Here is an 18,504-nt window from a genome sequence, read left to right as displayed (position 1 = left end):
ACGTTCAGCTCTTTCATCTTTTTCCAGTTGTGACTTTTGGTCCTTCAAATCCTTGAACTTTTCCAGGATTTCTGTCTCCATTGAAATAAATGGGGAATCCTTGGTGCAGAAGCTCGCTGGTTCGATACCCGGCTGTGGCATTTTTCACAAACATTTCTTTTTTGTTGTTGTGCTGTTTTCACTTTATTTATGGTCAACTTTGAGCATTTCTTTATTTTTATTTTTATTTTTTCAATTCATTCAGTAATCAAGCATTCAACCCTGCATTTTCTTCTTCTAGTTGTTTTTATTTTTTGAACTTGTTCTGTCCAGCAGCGGAGCAGACAGATGAGAGCTGAAGGCCTCTTGTGTTGGACATATTTTACTGTTACAACATGGATTATGATCTTTTTGACACACCAGGTGTATATTTGAATAAACCCCGTTTGTAATTTAAACTAAACTTTATTCATATTAATTATCCTCATAACAGTTTTTTGTTTGACCGGACGGAAAAGAAAAGGAGGGAAGAAGAGAGGGGGACGTTGGGGGGGCGGGGATTATAGAATGGGGGAGGGGGGTAAAAATCATAAAGCATAATAATGCAACAAGTTGCTGGTCAGGTTTAGATGTATTACAAATCTAAAAGGGGCGGGGCCTGTCCACACACACTCAAATGTTACAAACATACCCGTGGGCTCCAATAATGCTCCCATCCAAAACTGCCTGGTACCGGAAATCCTTCCTGCCCAATACTATAACCCTGGACAAAAACTCACTATCCAAAAGATAATAACCCTTGCACATTTTATTTTTCTTTATTTTGCACATTTCTTTTGCACATCTCTTTACCTGCACTGTTTTGTAAATAGCTTTTTAAATTATACCACATTTTCCTTATTCTTGTGTTTTATTATTATTTTATATTATTCTTAGTCTTTTTTTCCCTGTCAGTTGTTATGGTAACGAACAAATTTCCCACGTGTGGGATCAATAAAGTATTTCTGATTCTGATTCTAAACATGGACACGATTGAACCACCATTCACACAGTTATTTTTGATTTATTTATTTTTTGTACTTGAAATTGTTCTTTTCTTACCTTCGCCCCCCATCATGTTATAAATCCTAACGGCCTCTCCTGATTGATAAATGTCATCGGTTGTTGCTTTCCAACGCAGGACTTGCTGATGTGATTGTAATTTTGTGTTGTCCAATAAAGTTCATGGAAACAAATGCTTGGCCTGGACTGACTGTCTGAGGCTTTAGTAACATGTAACCCTTCAACCCTGCAGGTCCACATCGGTTACCTACCCAACAAGAGAGTTCTGGGCCTCAGCAAGCTGGCCAGGTGAGTCAATTCACTTTGGGAATGATGGACTGCCTGCCTGAGTGGGCCTGTAAGCTGATTAATTAAAACATGTTTGTGATCCAGCGTAGAATCTGATCCCTCTGACCCCAATACCTTCAGGCTTATCAGACTAACAGCACTTGTTGTACTGGGTCTGCCCGGCCTCATGAGGACACCGGGGAAACCGGGCCGCCTCAGACGGGCCGACAGTCCGTCAGCTGCAGGTTCCACGATCAAACCCACAATTACAATAGGAAGTCAGAAAACAGACCAACAGGACAGAGAAGTGCAGACGGGGGGTAGGGGGGGTAGGATGTTTCCGTGGTCACAGACAGCACTTAGATTGATGGAGATCAGCTGGTGATCAGCAGCACCACGGATAACATGGATGAGGATTTAGCTGCACGTTGGTTTCTTCATGGAGAGTTTGGAAGGAGAGCAGGAAGGTCACACGCACACGTAAAGACATCTACGGCGGAGTTTTAGCGCCAGTTTACAATGGTTTTTTTATTACGACTTTTAAGTTGTAAATTTAAGAGAAAAGGTCATAACTGTTAAATTATGAGATTTTAAGATTTTTTCTTGTAAATTTATGAGATTTTAAGTCTTAAATCTACAAGAAAAACTCTTAAAAGTCAAAGATTAACGAGTGAAAAACAGCAACGTTGTCTGTTCATTGGAGCCGTGCTTGAAGATGAGAGATGTGGAGCCTTTTGTGAAGCTTTATTTCCAGATAGGTTTCAAAAACAAAGAGATTCTGAACCTTCTGGTGACTCTAAATCAGATTATTGTCAGTGTAGTCGTCTTTCTGGGGTTCAGTGTCGGTAAAACGGAGTTTCATCAGTAAAATAAGGGGCTCAGAGACACGTTTGGGTGTAGAGGACCAATACTTTATTCTCCTTTTCATTCACAAACCCAGAAGTCCATTTGTCTCATGACGTCATCAACCTGTCATCAGAACACCAATGTGTAAACAGTTCCATACGCCCCCTCCTCCAGAGGAAACGTCCCATTTCAACATAAACATTAAAATATTCTGTTCTATTAGCATTAGAACGCTGAAAATGCCAGAAAGTGCTGCTCCTCCTCCTCAGACGGAAGCGTCACACAGACGTAGAGATCTGGACTTTGGAGGAAGAAAGGACTGAAGTGGACATCTGCAGGGACACCCACGTCTTCATCAACGGCTGCAGAGATCCTGGAAGCCCCCCATCAATGAATAAAACATTAATAAATCAAACAAATGAGCTTCCAAACATTTGGAACGTTATCAATAAACATTCAGCTCACCTGTTCAGCTACGTTTAGTAGAATCTTTTGTAGTTTTAAAGCATCACACGTCTCTGTCTTCCACCTCCTCCCAGAATGCAGCAGCGAATACTCCAACTCCATCAACCCTCTATGCTCCTTCTATACATCCATGAACCTCCTCTAGTCCTTGCGCTGTCTTGTGGGGTCTAGATGACCCCACTAGATGATCTCGATGACCCCAACCGGGTCATCTAGACCAGGGGTGCTCATTACGTTCGATCGCGATCGACGGTCGATCTTCACGGACATGAGGGTAGATCGCGGGACAGAGAAGATTTTTTTTTTTTAAAGTACTTCTTAACAATCCACCAGCCAATCAAAATCCTCACCGAGAAGTACGGGACTTGATTGACATGCAGAACGGCCAATCGGACATCCTCTGATACATACGTCACTGCAGACGTGTGTTTAAATTCACTGAGCACAAACTCTGTCATCAGAAAGTCGCTTTCTGCCCCGCGGCACATCATGGCCCCGGCAGAAGACCACTCCGGACAACCGGAGTGTTTATTGAAGCCGCCCTGCGTGTCTCCTCCCGCTATCAGCTCTGCAGTTCTCGCCTGATAAATACGAGCTCATAAGGAAGCTGTTTTTTACGTGGCACGCGCTTCGTACGGAGCCAGCAGCCCCTTAAATGCCATGATGCTCCCCCCATTGAACGGTTTACAGCAGAGCATGACATACGATGGTTGCTGCTTTCTGCCTTTGTAATAAAACGCCTCATCTGTTAATACAAAAGGATCTTTGTGTACTCTCACTGTGTAGTTTTTAATCATCAGTACATAAACAATCATGTTCAAATAAACATGTAACTAATAAACATAACTAACAAACATTTACTAATAGTATTATATATATATATATATATATATATATATATATATATATATATATAAAATACTAATACAAAAAATGTGAGCACCCCTGATCTAGACCCACTAGACCGGGGGTCGGCAACCCGCGGCTCAACCTCTCCCCCTTCCACACTCATGATCCAACTAAAAGAAACAAACATAAGAGGAAGAATAAACTAAGGTGGAACAACAAAACTGCCATTTAAAAAGAAACGTGGGCAAACAGAAACGCTCATGCTGATCCCTAATTAGATCAGGAAACCGCATCCCACAATCCCTGGGGGTTAGCCCTGCCTTCAGCCCCTAAGGCTCATGGGAAGTGGGAGTTTTGGGGTAAAACCTTGACTAAGAGTGTTGTGAACTGAAGTGAGGTCCATGCTGTTTGGGCTGTTTGTAGATGCTGGAATAAATGGACTTGTTACTGAAAAGGAGATTTAGTCTCTCTTGCTATTAATTTGTCACTGTGACTGTCCGGGGTCATGCGGTGTGTGAGGCACAGACAGCAGAGGTAACGGTCAGGCTGGGTCATTACAATATTAAAATTCAACATTTCTGTCAACGGAGGTTTGCGTCATAGCCTGCAACACACGTTTCTACCAGCAGGGTTGGTTTTTTTTTAACTTTCAGCGGACCGCTAAACAGGTGGCTGATGTAAATGATCCACCGTCAGTTCCGTGCGTTGCTTGATGAAGTTGAAAGCGAATATTCTGATCTCCTACTACACAACAGAGTCCGATGGCTGTCCAGGGGTGACACTTTGCGTCGCTTTGTCGTCTGTTTAGAACACGTGAAAACATTCCTGAAAAGCAAAGACCTGAACAACCCGCAACTGGAAGATCCTGTGGCTGGAAAAGCTGCACTTTTTGGTGGATATGACTGTGAAAAGCCACCTAAACGAGCTGAATGAAAGTCTGCAGGCGCCGCAAATGCTTGAAGCTGTTCTGTCATTCTGTCATTCGAGCGCAAGCTGACTGTCATGGGGAACGTCTTCACGCACGTTCCATTTTATTGGTTTGTGTTCGAATCCTCAAAATGAAAATGACATCAAAAATCGGATTTCTTTATTACATTTCTTTAATTTTATCAAAGCAATGAAACATAATTCACTGATATTTTAATGAAGTTAAACTTGAACAACAGAGCAGTCACGTGATGCGTCGTTCTACCAGAATGCACTGCAGGGCAAATAAACATTTAATCGTTATAATGCTCATTATGTATTTGTAGCAACTTAGTCATTTTGATAGTAGACTAATATAGCTAATATAGATACATATTGCATGTGTTGCCTTCATTATAAGGCTTAAATAGGGCTTTTAATATTTTGCGGCTCCAAACGTGTTTGTTTTTTGTTTTTTTGGTCCAATTTGGCTCTTTCAACATTTTGGGTTGGTGACCACTGATCTAGACCCACTAGACAGTGGGGTCATCTAGACCCACTGGACAGTTGGGTCATCTAGACCCACTAGACAGTGCTCTGAACCTTTTTTCTTCAATGATTTGTGATCTTCACTGGTGTCCATGGATTACATGAAATCTTTCCACCTTTATCCACCTTTGTCATGGTAGGGGGAACACCTCAATGGAAAGGGGGGGGGGGGTCATCTGGACCCCATTAAATAGCACAGGGGTTAGTCCTACTTCCTCTTAGCGACATCATTCTTCTTCTCAGTGTGTCCAAACCATCTGCATTGATTTCCAAAACCCTTAAAAAGAAGAGTTTGGTCCGTAACTTCCATCATAGGTTTGCAGGAAATTCCATTGTGGGATTTTTAATGAAATAATTGGTGAACTCCCTGTTACAGTCACAGCTGCCCCCATGGGTGGACAGGTCATCTGGTTGTATCTGTTCAGCACAGCTTTGACCTCCGAGCTGCACTCCGCCCGGGCGGCATTTCTCTGAGGTCGAGTCCATCCGAGGAACGGCAGGTCGCATTTCTGCAGCAGCGCTGCATTTATTCTTCTTCCTTTTTTTATGTGTAATTATAATGAAGAGTTCCAGTTTGCTGTGAAGTTGTTCCTGTAAGGAGAGTCTGAGGGAACTCACACCCATGTACCTAACCAACAAAAAACAAAGCTTTGTTATTGATGACTGCGCCAATAATGTTGGTTGTTGGCAGAGTGGAAACTGCAGATCATCAGGGGTTGGTGTCTTAGAGCAGCAGCACAGGTTTGGTGATGGTAAAGGACTTGTTGCTGAAGGAAAGATGTAGAGTGAACCGCCCAAAAGTTTGTTATGAGGCTCTAATTGCTTCATTTCTGAAGCCTCGTTTCCAATGGTCCAGTGTTTAGAGTGTTTCCATTGTAAAATAATACTGAACTGTACCTATTGGGGGCCCAGGTGCGGTTCGGTACTATAAAAACAATGGACCCATTATTTAGTACCGAACCGCACCTATTGGGGGCCCATCATCAGTTGGAGGTTTCATTCCGATGTGTTGAGAAATAGTAACGACTTTTTCCTCTTTTTCCTCCAGGATTGTTGAAATCTACAGCCGCCGACTACAAGGTACGTAAAGATCTCTTCTGGTAAAACCGAGTCCTGCCGTCAGACATGAGGCGAACCTCCATATGTGATCGATCATCACTCAAATTCAGTCATTTTAACCTCACAAACTGTGGAAAACGTGTCAACTGAAAATGTATCTTTAACCCGGATCAGTGGAAAATAATATTTACTGGATTTTTCTATTTTATCACGATGACAGGTGAGGCTAGTGAGGCCGAGCCTCACTAGCCTCACCTGTCCGCACCTCACTCACTCCCAAGGTTTGTTTTTGTCCAGACGATGAAGCCAAAGTTTGTTTTAAAGAAGCAAAATCCGAATCGTTCAGTTGGTGTCTCCTCTCCTCCATCTTCTCTTTCTCTGACGAAGGAAACCATCAAATCCCTCACCTCTTTCTGTAACAACATCTGTCCGTTTGGGTTCCAGTTAGCAACTGGCGTTTGGGCCAGCGCAGTAATACAGAATATGTAGTCTATGTGACTGGAAATGCTTTGGTAGGTGTCCATCATCAGAACCGGACCGTGGTACAATCATTTAGTTATGATAAAACATACAATAGTCCAGTGTTTTACAACCTTTTCTGAGCCACGACACACTTTCTCCTTGACAAAAATCCCGCAGCACACCAGCATCCAAAAATGAGAAACTCTATAGTCTGTATTGATGTACAGTCCCTCTGCAATGTTTTTCTAAAAGTTGGAATAAAAGTTAAGTTTGTTTTCCGTAATAATTTTCAACTAAATTATTTGACATTTTACCCTGGTAGTTGTTTTTCCCTCCAGTTTATTAACATGTAATTTTATTTAACCTCACAAAAAACAAATATAACAATTATATATAACAATTTCTAAATAGTGATTTTTTTTTAAATATTTATTTCAATGTTTGTGCAAAGACATCTGTAATTTTAGAACAATATGATCCCAAAAAAGACTAACATTATATTTATGTTTTCTGTAGCTACACAAAAGTGAAGATGTTGAAGTTTTATTAGTTTTTCTTTTGTCTTAATCAAAGATGAAGTCTTTGAAAACTTTAACAAAAGTGTTTTATTTCTTTTTAGAAGATTAGATTGTCTCAGTTTAGTTTAATTGTGTCTGTTTCACCTTAATCCTGTTTCTTAAATGTTGTTCTTACTTCTTCTTAAGTTTAACATCTAAAATAATCCAGACGTTCTTAGAAAAGTGTTTCAGTCAGAAAGATGACTTGGACCAAACTCTGGGATGTTTGGCTGTTAAGAAACACAAACCTGGAAGGAGAACTAAACTGTTGACCTCTGACCTCTGATTTCATCAAAAGACTTAAAACTGTTAAATGTGTGTTCGTTGTGGTTTAAGACGTTTAACAGGAAGACTCATTGTACGCTGAGATGCTGTCACTTTAACCCAATGCATCATGGGAGATGTAGTGATGTCAGACAGACTCTCGTCTCTGAGCTTCATGGTTTTTTTCACTTGTTCCACGGTCTGACACCGGATTCTGTGGAAAGCTACACCGCTAAAGACGAGCTTTAGCTGGTATTTCTGTTGGAACTGAGAGACTTTATGAGCAGAATCAGAACAAGGAAGTGGCTTGGGTAGCTCGGTTGGTAAGGTGGGAAGCTACCATGCAGGAAACCAGGGTTCGATTCCCGGAGGGGAATGAGCAATGGTACTGGGGGCAATTACCATATCAATGGCGAGCAGTTAACATCACCCAGTGAGGGTCCTTAGGCAAGACCCTTAACGCTACTGCCTCCCGAACGCGGTTTCGGCTGCAGCTCACCGCTCCCCAAGGGGATGGGTCAAATGCGGAGAAAGAATTTCCCTTCGTGGGATAAAATACAGTGTATAAAAAAAAAAAAAAAAGACTTTAACCACTTCTGATTGGTCAGACTGATGACATGTGATTAAGCCTCCAAGTATAATTGGTGGAGACAGTTAAAGGGGCGGAACTTTTCCAAAAACAGCTAAAGCTACGGCTAAATCGCGGTACCGTCATTCTTATCAAAATGTCTTTAATAAACACAAATAAAAAAGTATTTTATGATCTTTTATATTCATAACTACTCAGTGTTTTATCAGGGCCTGTTTGGATGAACACAGAGCTGAAATCCTGGAGATGAAAACGTTTTTACATCAGTGAATGGGTCATTTCCCACGGCACACTGGTTGGAAAACGCTGTTGTAGATAACAAAAGATGATGTCTGAAAGAGGCGGAGTCTCCCAAAAGTTCGTCTGTGGAGGATTCTGTAAGAAAACATCAAAGTCTCTGTAAAAATCATCTTCATCGTCTGCGGAGCAGGACGTCACCAAAGGATTCAGACTCACTAGAACCTCAGTGTTCTCAGAAGCATGTTGCGTCTGAACTGTGCTTCTACTAACGCTACAGCCAATCAGAGCCTCCGTCACTGCAGGTCAGTCAGAGCAGACTGGACATCCCAGAAAAACCCGTCCCTCTTCCTCCAAAACAGAGGGATACAGGAAAGAGCACAGAGATTGGGTTTCAGGAGATGTTCTCTCCATCTGATGTTAGATGTGCCGTCTGCTTTCCTGACTGCCTCCTGCAGCCCGGTTTGCTGCAGAAGCTGCTGGACTTCAGGCCCGTCTGCTGTTTGCTCTGATCCTCTGTTTGTCCACGTCTTCCTGTGTCCACAGTTCAGGAGAGATTGACCAAACAGATCGCCGTGGCGATCACCGAGGCCCTTCAGCCCACCGGCGTCGGCGTGGTTGTGGAGGCAACGTGAGTCTCCGCCCCAAACGCACGCACAACAAGGCATGGGCGGGGGGAGGGGGGCCGTGCGGTGACTGATGCCCCGCAAAAATCCAAGAGTTACGAAAGAAGTAGAAATGACAGCAAATAATTGAAGAAAATCAGCTAAACATGCTAGAAGGTGCTGAGGGTCTGTCAGTGAGACACTACATGTATGGAGAGATCACTGACATGATGATGGCATGTTATCAACCCCCCCACCCCCCAATATTCTACCTTTTCCCCCTAGTGGAGCTAAAGATGAGCAGGAACAGCCTGGGAGGGTCGACCCAAACACTGGAAGGGGCGGAGCCTGGAACAGCTTTACTATTCAATGTCAAAGTGGAGACCACTGCAAAAAGCTGTCAAGAGTCCAACATGGTTGAAATGATTCTCCATCACATCCCTCAAACCAAGAGAAAAAAACCAGAGGACCTCCTGTCCCGCCCCATCACCAAATCTGCTGTCGGTGGATGTTTTCTTCATTTCTTAGAAGTTAAAGCCTGATAGCTCGGTCACCGGAGGCCACCGGAGGTCACCGGAGGCCGCAGTCTGGCGATGGCGTGGAGAATTACAGCGCCTCTTGAACTCACACATTTCATGTGAAGACACAAAGATGGAACAGAGCAGAACATGTCTCTCCACTCCTGTTCACGCTCCAAACAATAACTCTAACATACACGTTTTATTTCCATGTAAAAAGATCAAATGATCCCAATTGACCCTTGTTCTATCCTAGGTACTTTAACGTTGGGAGTGGGGTCATCTAGACCCACTAGACAGAGCTCTGAACCTTTTTTCTTCAATGATTTGTGATCTTCACTGGTGTCCATGGATTACATGAAGTCTTTCCACCTTTATCCACCTTTGTCATGGTAGGGAGAACACCTCAATGGAAGGGGGGGGGGTCATCTAAGATAGCACAAGGGTTACACGGTAAAAAAAAGGTGAGGTCACACAAAGGTTCTGCAGTGGGATTCTCTTTTCCACGATGAAAAGTTTCTGTTGGTTTGTCAAAAGCAGGTAAAGAGTCAGTGGGAGCGGCAGATCCCAGAAACCTTCCTCCCGGTAAATCGTCTCTCCAAACGTCCACAGTCATGACGGGAGGTGAGCGGATTCACACCGGAGACCCGCTTTGAACCGGCTAAACCCGTGACGTCACCAGTTCTGAGCTGGAACCGGCTTCACGTCCGAACGTCTCTGAATCCCAAACCCTTCTGGACTTTCAGAGCGCGGATGAAGGGACTCCAACCAAGAGGCGTGTCCCTCCTGTCCCTCGTGTCCTCTACAGTCCGTCAGCTTCATTTCACAGACAGTTTTCCTGATGATGCTGAGCTTCCTCCTGACCGCCGCAGTCTCTGGTCTGAAGCTCCCAGCAGCGTCTGGGGACCCTGGGGCTGTTTGGTCTTTGCTCCTCCTGTGGGGGCTCGGGCCCGCGGACTCACATGCTAACGTTTGTGTGTTCCTCTGCAGGCACATGTGCATGGTGATGCGCGGCGTCCAGAAGATGAACAGTAAGACGGTCACCAGCACCATGTTGGGAGTTTTCAGGGAAGATCCAAAAACCCGAGACGAGTTCCTGACTCTGATCCGGAGCTGAGGAGGACCCAGATCCTCGTCTTCCTCCTGTGGCCTGGGTTTACCTTTACCTGGACATACCAGCTGTGTGTGTGTGTGTGTGTGTGTGTGTGTGTGTGTGTGTGTGTGTGTGTGTGTGTGTGTGTGTGTGTGTGTGTGTGAGACCATCAGTTTCTTGCATTGACCTGATAGAGCGGCGCTGTGCCTCAGTGACTGCCTGCTCGTCAACACTAGCTTTATATCAGAACCCCTGACAGCGCCCCCTTCAGGTTGTCTGTGAGAACTAAGAGGAAACGTCAACTGTTGGCCTCAAAACTCAGTTTATACAGAAAATCCACCCGACAACAAACCATCAAAGGTTAACGTGCATTTCATGGCTCCAAGTCAAAGCTTTAGCCCCTCCCCCACGTCACACCTGTGCAAACTCTACCTGTTGTTCTGATTTGACTAAGTTAGAATGGTGTTTTGGCCAAAAGCTCATTTCCAGAGAGGAAGTGCAGACATTCACTGCTGTAGAGAGAAGTCCTGGTTCTGGATCGGTTTTCTTCAGTGTGAATGTGGCTGGACAAAGGGGGGGGGAGGAAAGACCCTCATGATGGGACTGGATCTCATTCTTCACGGAGGACTTTCACTAAACGCTGCTCGTGTCGGTCGTTCGGAACAGTTCCAGCCTTAGTCCCAACGGTCCTTGTGGGTGGATACGGGCTTTCTGCTCGGTCCAACCTGTAGGGGGCAGCAGGTGACCCACAGGACGGATCAAGGTGGTGGACCGCTCCGTGAACCTGCAAAGATAAAATGTTGGGGATGTTTTTACTACAAGCACGCTGTGCACGAGAGGTCCTAGTGAACACTTGTTCCACCCGTAAGGTACGTAAGGCGTGTCGCACAGATTTGACATTTTTGAAACCCCCATCAAATCCTACGGACTGAGCAGGACGCCTGTTAGAGCTGTTCATGTGACACGTGCACGCTCCTCGCTGCAGCCCGACTGTTGGAAATGAGGAAACCAGAGGATCAGAGTGTCGTTTGTGTGCACCTCCTACAGGCGTCCTACAGGCGTCCCGCAGGCGTCCCGCAGGCGTCCCGCAGGCGTCCCGCAGGTGTCCTGCAGGACGTCCTACAGGCGTCCTACAGGCGTCCTACAGGACGTCCTACAGGCGTCCCGCAGGCGTCCCGCAGGCGTCCTGCAGGCGTCCAACAGGACGTTCTACAGGCATCTGCAGGCGTCCCGCAGGTGTCCTGCAGGACGTCCTACAGGCGTCCTACAGGCGTCCTACAGGACGTCCTACAGGCGTCCCGCAGGCGTCCCGCAGGTGTCCTGCAGGACGTCCCACAGGCGTCCTACAGGCGTCCTACAGACACTAAGGTATCACGTGCACTTTCTGTGCGAGCAGCGTTGGTGTGCGGTCAGTAAAGAGCGGGTACTCACACGTATACGACTAGAATGTGGCGCAGACGCATCACCTGCACGACATCAGTGCGTGGAACTTCCATTAGCCTTACCAATACGTCACCTTAACTGAGCTCCTTCCTGACAGTGGTACGTTCCCTTTTCATGACCTCCCCCTTAAGATCCAGCCTCTCCTCTCCAGAACCCTCCACCTGCAGAACCCGTATGGATCAACCCCCCCGCAAGGGTTCAGGTGACTGCAAGCAGAAAAGAAAGATTTGGACGAACCTGGACTGTAATAATCGGAATCATTATTATCTCTGCTTGGTTTGATCCTGTTTTTACGGTGTAGCGCCCCGGATGCTGCTGAAAATCTTCATAAACAAACTAAAGTGACTTTAGTTTAATCCGGTTTGCAGCACTTTAGTAAAATAAACTCTCGAGTCGCTTATATTTAAATCATTTTAACAATCAAAAAGTCAACATTTTTACTATAAAAACCAAAAACACACTGTCTAGTGGGTCAAGATGACCCCACTCCCAATGTCAAAGTGCCTAGGAAAGCACAAGGGATAACAGAGAAATTCTATTTTTCCCCAAGACAAACAGAAAGGTGTCTTTGGGCTGTAATTGTTGTTTGATTGGAAACACCTGTACCTGAAGGTGAAAGGACTCGGGATGCGAACGTCTCTTTCGGATGAATCGATGCGGAAGCCAGTCAAACATTTCTGTGCCCAGCTTGGATTTACTCCCCTGCAGCGATGCAGTTGGACTGAACCAACTGGGTTTTCATGACCAAATAAGGGAAAAGGAGCTCCACCCACGTTGGTGTGGTTGCTCTCATCTGTTGGACCTTTTGGAACCTGAAACCCTTCAAAGCCTAAAGTTCTTTGAATGGAACCAGGCCGTCGTGTTTACATCCGCTTCTGGCTTTTGAGTCAGGATTCGGTTTTGCACAGTTCCCTTCTCTGCTCCTGTGCCGGTCCCAAGCCCGGATAAATTGAGAGGGTTGCGTCAGGAAGGGCATCCGGCGTAAAACATTGCCAAGTGAACCATGCGACTCCTCCTCGAAGGAGAGGTTGTTTCGCTGTGGCGACCCCTGATGGGAAAAGCCTAAAGAGGAAGTATTCGGTTTTGCTCAGATTTCTTTTTCTGTTCGGCAAACACGCAATAGCAGTTTATAGGTTACTGTTCACAGAAGTTAGAGATGAAGGCCGTCAGGAGGTGGTTTGTATTGGGCGCCGTTTCATGAGTTTTCCCTGAAACGGCCAAAAGGCGGGAAAAACCCACCTGTTCTAGAGCTGATGACTGAATCGACACATTTCACTATTGTGGTCTTTGGAGCGATTTCAATCCTAAAATCAAACGAACCTTCAAGCTGCTCAGTCTTCTCACTAAAGCTTTAGTAACCACAACGTGACCATGTCTCCATGGAGTGAATGGAGGCTTTGTGTTGTGAGACCCCTAGTGGTCACTGGATGAACTGACAGCTGATGCTCTTCAGGTTATTCCAGATCTCGTCTCAAAACATTCAATGCAAAGAAGAGACACTTCTGGGTTCTTTGGCCCACTTTCAGACCTTTGCTAGGCCCTTCAGTCAGTCACGTCCATCCAGAGCGGATACCCACATCCACCCTGAGGAGCCCCCGTCTGACACCACCCACCCATAAAAGACCAAAGGATTCGGTAGATTTCCTCTGGTTTCTTCCAGTAAACCAAAAGTCATCACGACACAAACAGATTCTGTTAGACTTGACTTGGCATCAAGAAAACCAGCTAACTGCTAATGCTAGTAAATAAAGAGCACAGATTTCAGAGTTTAGATCAATAATATATGAGCAAAATAATGAAGAAAATCAAATTTGTGTTTGTTCCAAATGCCATTTAGCCTTTTCTAAACAGATCTCCCCTGACATCCTGTTCACACCTTTGTTTACAGTATTTTCATAAATCTAAGGATTATAGACATATTTGATTGATGACCTGTCAATCATTGCAACCTGTTTGTTCCTTTGCTTTCCTCAGACAGCAGGAAAGTCACATGATCAGTGTCCTCCGTGATGACAGGACTGACATGATGTCACAGTGACGCCATCAGCCTTTAGCAGTCATGTGACGCCTTTCTGGCCTGCAGAGGGCGCTACACCTGAAACAAAACCCGATAAATATCAAGACTTTGCATCTCAGCTGAGAGAGCGTTTTAAAGTGACGCCATTTCATTTGTTTGATTCTTTAATGAGCAAATGCTAACGAGCTAGCATGCTATCAGGTTTCCACAAAGTTTTAAATCAAAATTAAAATTGCAGATCCAAAAAAAAAAAACCACCTTGTTGCTGATTTTGCCAATTTGATTGTAAAAATGAGCAAAAGAATTTGGAGGCGTGGCCGAACTCTGCCCGCTCTCCACTAAGCCCAATCAATCAGATGGAAGTTGCGATCTCTGATTTTGTGTGTGTGTGTGATGCATCAAAGTGTTCTGCGTGTGATTGTGTGCTTGTCGTGGAGGACGACGTCTGCTAACAGTCCAACGTTGGTGTCTTTTTGTGGCCTTGTGTGACGGACGGCCTCTTTGGCGCCGTCCCCGCCCCTGTACTTTTCGTACCGTGTTCCATGGTGAAGCTTTACATCAAACGTATTAAATTGTTATGTGACGGCGGCGTTTGTCTCCGCCTGTTTATTCCCACAGCTGGAAGCTTCAGTGTGTCCTTGTGTGTAACACATTGTGTGTCTTTGTCCCATAAAGCCGTCATATTTGGGTTTTTGTGTGTTTTTCTTTCCTTCCTGTCAGCAGCAAACAGATCAGACCGGAAGGCCTCTTGTGACCCCTACAACAGGGGGTTGAACTCAGAAAGGGTTTCCCAAAACTAAAACTAATAATCAAACCAAGACACATTTTGATCAGGTTGGTCTGCTTTCTGTTAAACTGCAGCCGCCGTATCAACGGCCGTTTATGTGAAGGAAACTGCAGGAAGGTATGGAGCGTTCTGCATTCAGAGAAAAGAAGAAGAAAGGGTGATCGAAACAAAACACCTTCAGAAAAACTGAATCTGTTCTTTTTACAGCTCAAACATGTTTGGATTTTCAGGATAGTTTTTGTTTTATACATTTTTAACCATCTTTAATTTGCTATGAAGCTTTTTTTTAATGCTGGTGACTATTGTGACCTCACTAGATGACCCCACTCCCCATGTTAAAGTGCCTAGGATGGCACCAGGGGTAACGCCTTGTGCTGGAATTTGCACGTCGTCATGCGCTCTGCTTCTGACAAATCAAGAACCGTTTTCCCTGAAACCTTCCGGGAAGACCTTCACCGTCACGGAGTGAATATTTCTAGTTTATGCAGGAAGCCTGGTCTGACGGCAGCATGACTCAGCAGAATGAGGGCCTCAAACGACGGCGAGGAGCTCCGTCTCACCGCCGTGTGATCGTCTTCACGCTGCCTCAACAGAACATTTGGAGGTTTGGCGGTTCAGTCACATGTTGAAGGTGGATCATGTGACTTCTGATCTGCTCGACCCTCAGAAACCCCCTTATGGGCTTTCTGCCCCACCTTCAGGGCTGGAGCGGCCCAGGGAGAGCTGGGAAACCCAAACGGGTCGACTTAACGAGCTTTCAGGTCCTCGTCATGGTTTCATAAATCATCTCAATCTAATTTGTGCCAAAAGCCGTTTGTTTTCCTTTGTGGAGCCACATGTCACAGGTGAATCTTTCTGTGGATCTGCAGACGTTCCTGAGTGGGACTCTGACGGTTCTGATGGGTCACATTTTTAAAGGGGTCTAATGAATATGTGGGTAAACATTAGTGGGGAAATGTTCAATATAAGCAAGATCCATGCAGGAGATGCAGAAGGTTTTTATTTCAGTGAAAACTCAGCAGCTTTCCAGAAACAACAGCCAATCTTTGTGTGAACAATCTGAAAACGCACAACTGACGTCTGACGTGATGACAAAACATCAACAGGGATTCAGATCCGGAGCTAAAAAACACAACAGAAAAACATTTCCCTCTATTTTTCACATTTTCTTTATTTTTTTAAATCATTGTTTAGTTACTAAACATAGAATATTCATTTGTCAGATCCATGTTAGCCTGCAGTCAATACAGGATCAAATGAACAGACTCTGTGGCAGAGCAGCTGCAGCCAAAAAACAAACCTGAAGTCCAATATGCACTCAGAGAAAACAACACAATCCGGGGAAAAGCCCGGCCCAGGCGACTCCGCTTCAGCCCAACTCAGAGGAGGATTCATGCTTTGGTGCAGCGGGAGACCACCGAGCCCGGGCACCAAGACCTGATGAACAAGACTCAGCCAGTCCCCGGACATCTCCAGTGATCCGGTTCTGTCAGCTAATTGGACCTCGCGGGTCGGCCAGACGGGTCGGTGCTGCTGAAGGAAGCTTTAGTGTTCCACTCACACTGCATCACATCCACACCCCCCTTAGAAAAACAACACATCTGTAGATGGACAGGAGGAAACCGATCTGAGAAGAAACGTCCCACTGGTTCCCTCTAATCTGCCAGCTGCCTGATCCGGTCTTCCAGGATCAACTGATCCGGTCTTCCAGGATCTTCCAGGATCCCCTGAACGGATCAGGTTTACGGCGTGCCGGTCAGCAGGGGCCCTGTTGTTGGACAGACATCCTGGCTCTGCGGGACGTCTCCCTCGTTTATCAGCATCAGTGATGTCATGAACCGGTTAACCTCACTAACTAGTATCTGCTCTCCAGAGGATTACTAGTGAGCCTCAAAGCGTTCGGACCCCCGGGCTCCCGGGTTGGTGTACTTGGAGCATTTAGAAAGCAAAAACACTTTTTGTAATAAAAAGGAAACAGGTTCCTGCATTCTATAACCTCCCAGAACCACCTTCACTCCTCAGAGGTCTGGACGGCCACAGCAGAAACCCTTTCAAAATAAAGTTCACTGGTAAAAGAAAAGCATCAACAATAACTATGTTAACATATCTGAGATGCGTTTATGGTCACCAGCCATAACATGTTAATACAAATGGTACTTTAAATATGATCAGCAACGTCTGCTCTCCACATCAACCCAGCAGAGGTCCAAACCGCTCACATCAAAGCTGAAGCCCCGCCCTCTAATGCCACCGTTTGGACGGTTCTGAAAAGGCCTCAGCATGTTCTCAGAAACTAAAAACTAAAGTGAGAGTTCTTACAACAGAACACTGAAGTGAATCCACTCAGTGCCGCTGCAGGCCTCACCACAGAGGGATGGGTTGCCATGGTTACCATCCAGTCATGGTTACCTGGTCTTCTGTTTCTCAGCTGTTTGCTCTAAACTCTGCAGAAGCATTTCTCATCATTTGCGTTGTCTTTGGTCTGCTGTGAATAACAGTAGCTCCGTGGGATCCGTGCTTCCTGCTGCCTCCAGGTCGTGTGCTCAGACGTGCGCCTCTCGTGGTCGCTGGCGGCTGGTCTTTAGCTCCGTAGAGGAAATGGTCACGGTTCGAAGCCTCGACAGTTTCCGGTTTCAAGAAGTCTCACATTTAACAAATGCAGAATCCAATGAAGAAACTAAAGGAGGAACTGGGATGAACGCAGCACACAGGTACCTGACCTGCTTTAACAGAGACCTTTCCTTTTTCTCTGTCTGCATCCAGACAGCACAGCGATCCAATTAAGAATATAAAAACCATCAACCGTCAGACCGAGGACAGACGTCTTCAGGTTCATTGGAGGATCGGTCCCCCAAACCTCTCTGCTGTTTAGTGTCACACGCTGCCTGTAATGGCTACGTCTGGCCTGTAGGGGGCACCAAACACCGACTGAGAGAAAGAGCCGTTTCCTCCCACCTTTTTCCTGCCTTCAGAGGTGAAGGATTTCAGACCTGACCAGCATCTGAACGTGCAGACATGACCCCGCCCCCGCATGGGGCCACACGTGGATAAAGACTTTGTTGGGATGCATTCACTTCCTCTGCGCTTGCCCGTGAGCGTCCACCTTCAGACATGACGTCCTCTTCCTGTGCTCTTCAGAGGTCCTGCCTCTGATCAAACATCCGCTTCCCTTCTCATCATCACTTCCAGCCTTCCTCTGCTGCTTTCTGACTCCGCCTCCCACGCGTCTCACTCTGCATCCATCTTCACAAAAAGGTTATTACAAACTAGAGTCAACTCTGAGGCCGTGAAGCCGTCAAAGGCTACGATGGCGAGGCTTTGGATTACTGCGTCTGTACCCTCCTTTAGTAAACAACCCAAATAGAAAATACAAGCAAATGCCGTTTCTGTCCCATGATTCACCCAGACGCCCCCCCAAACACGGCCGACATCTGATTTGGACGACAGTTCCCCCCTGAACTCCAGGAAATGTCCTTTTGCTGATGTGGGGGAGGCTGCGCTCCATGACCCCCCCTGAGTCCCGAGCCGTCCTCGCAGACGACTGACCCGACGGAATCTGGCTGACGTGGTATTTGGGGGGGCGTTCCCCGCCATCAGGGAGCTGGAAGGTGCTCCTTTGGCCAACCCCTGCGGGGGGAGCGGACGGGACGGCGGGTGGCCTTCAGCTGGAACCCCGACCCTGCGGCCAGCCGCTGCTCTCACTCAGCTTCATATGGTGGACGTGCGGTCGGCGCCGTCTGGGGACAGACAACAGCCCGTCAATTCTGTGACGCGTCACAGCGTCTGCCTCACATGTGAGTTTCTGAAGTTGGAACATTTTAGACACGGGATGGTCACATGACTTTATTCAAAGTCTGTCCACTGGAATGATGGACTGATCCGTGTTGATGACATCACACGTGTGTTGATGCTGTGATTGGTCGGTTTTACCTTATAGTAAATAAACCTAC

The 18,504-nt window shown here is 45.9% G+C and overlaps 2 protein-coding genes across 3 annotated transcripts in view; one reads left to right on the top strand and one right to left on the bottom strand.

Annotated features, from left to right (window-relative positions):
- Positions 1-14,456, top strand: part of LOC101168423 (GTP cyclohydrolase 1) — a 44,201-nt gene extending 29,745 nt beyond the window's left edge. Inside the window, exons 3-6 of the mRNA XM_023951454.1 lie at positions 1,274-1,329; positions 5,972-6,003; positions 8,638-8,722; positions 10,205-14,456. Coding sequence (XP_023807222.1) covers positions 1,274-1,329; positions 5,972-6,003; positions 8,638-8,722; positions 10,205-10,331 — 300 coding nt within the window. The 3' untranslated portion in view covers positions 10,332-14,456. The remainder of the gene's footprint in view (positions 1-1,273; positions 1,330-5,971; positions 6,004-8,637; positions 8,723-10,204) is intronic.
- Positions 14,457-15,534: 1,078 nt separating this feature from the next.
- The window catches only part of samd4a (sterile alpha motif domain containing 4A), a 46,841-nt gene continuing 43,871 nt past the window's right edge, over positions 15,535-18,504 (bottom strand). For both annotated transcript variants that reach the window (XM_011492499.2, XM_011492501.2), the window contains one exon: positions 15,535-18,291. In XM_011492499.2, the coding sequence (XP_011490801.1) occupies positions 18,263-18,291 (29 nt within the window). In that variant the 3' untranslated portion in view covers positions 15,535-18,262. The remainder of the gene's footprint in view (positions 18,292-18,504) is intronic.

The sequence above is a fragment of the Oryzias latipes genome, chromosome 3, assembly GCF_002234675.1.
Source record: "Oryzias latipes chromosome 3, ASM223467v1".
NCBI classification, from domain to species: domain Eukaryota; kingdom Metazoa; phylum Chordata; class Actinopteri; order Beloniformes; family Adrianichthyidae; genus Oryzias; species Oryzias latipes.
This window is presented reverse-complemented; position numbering and strand designations above follow the sequence as displayed.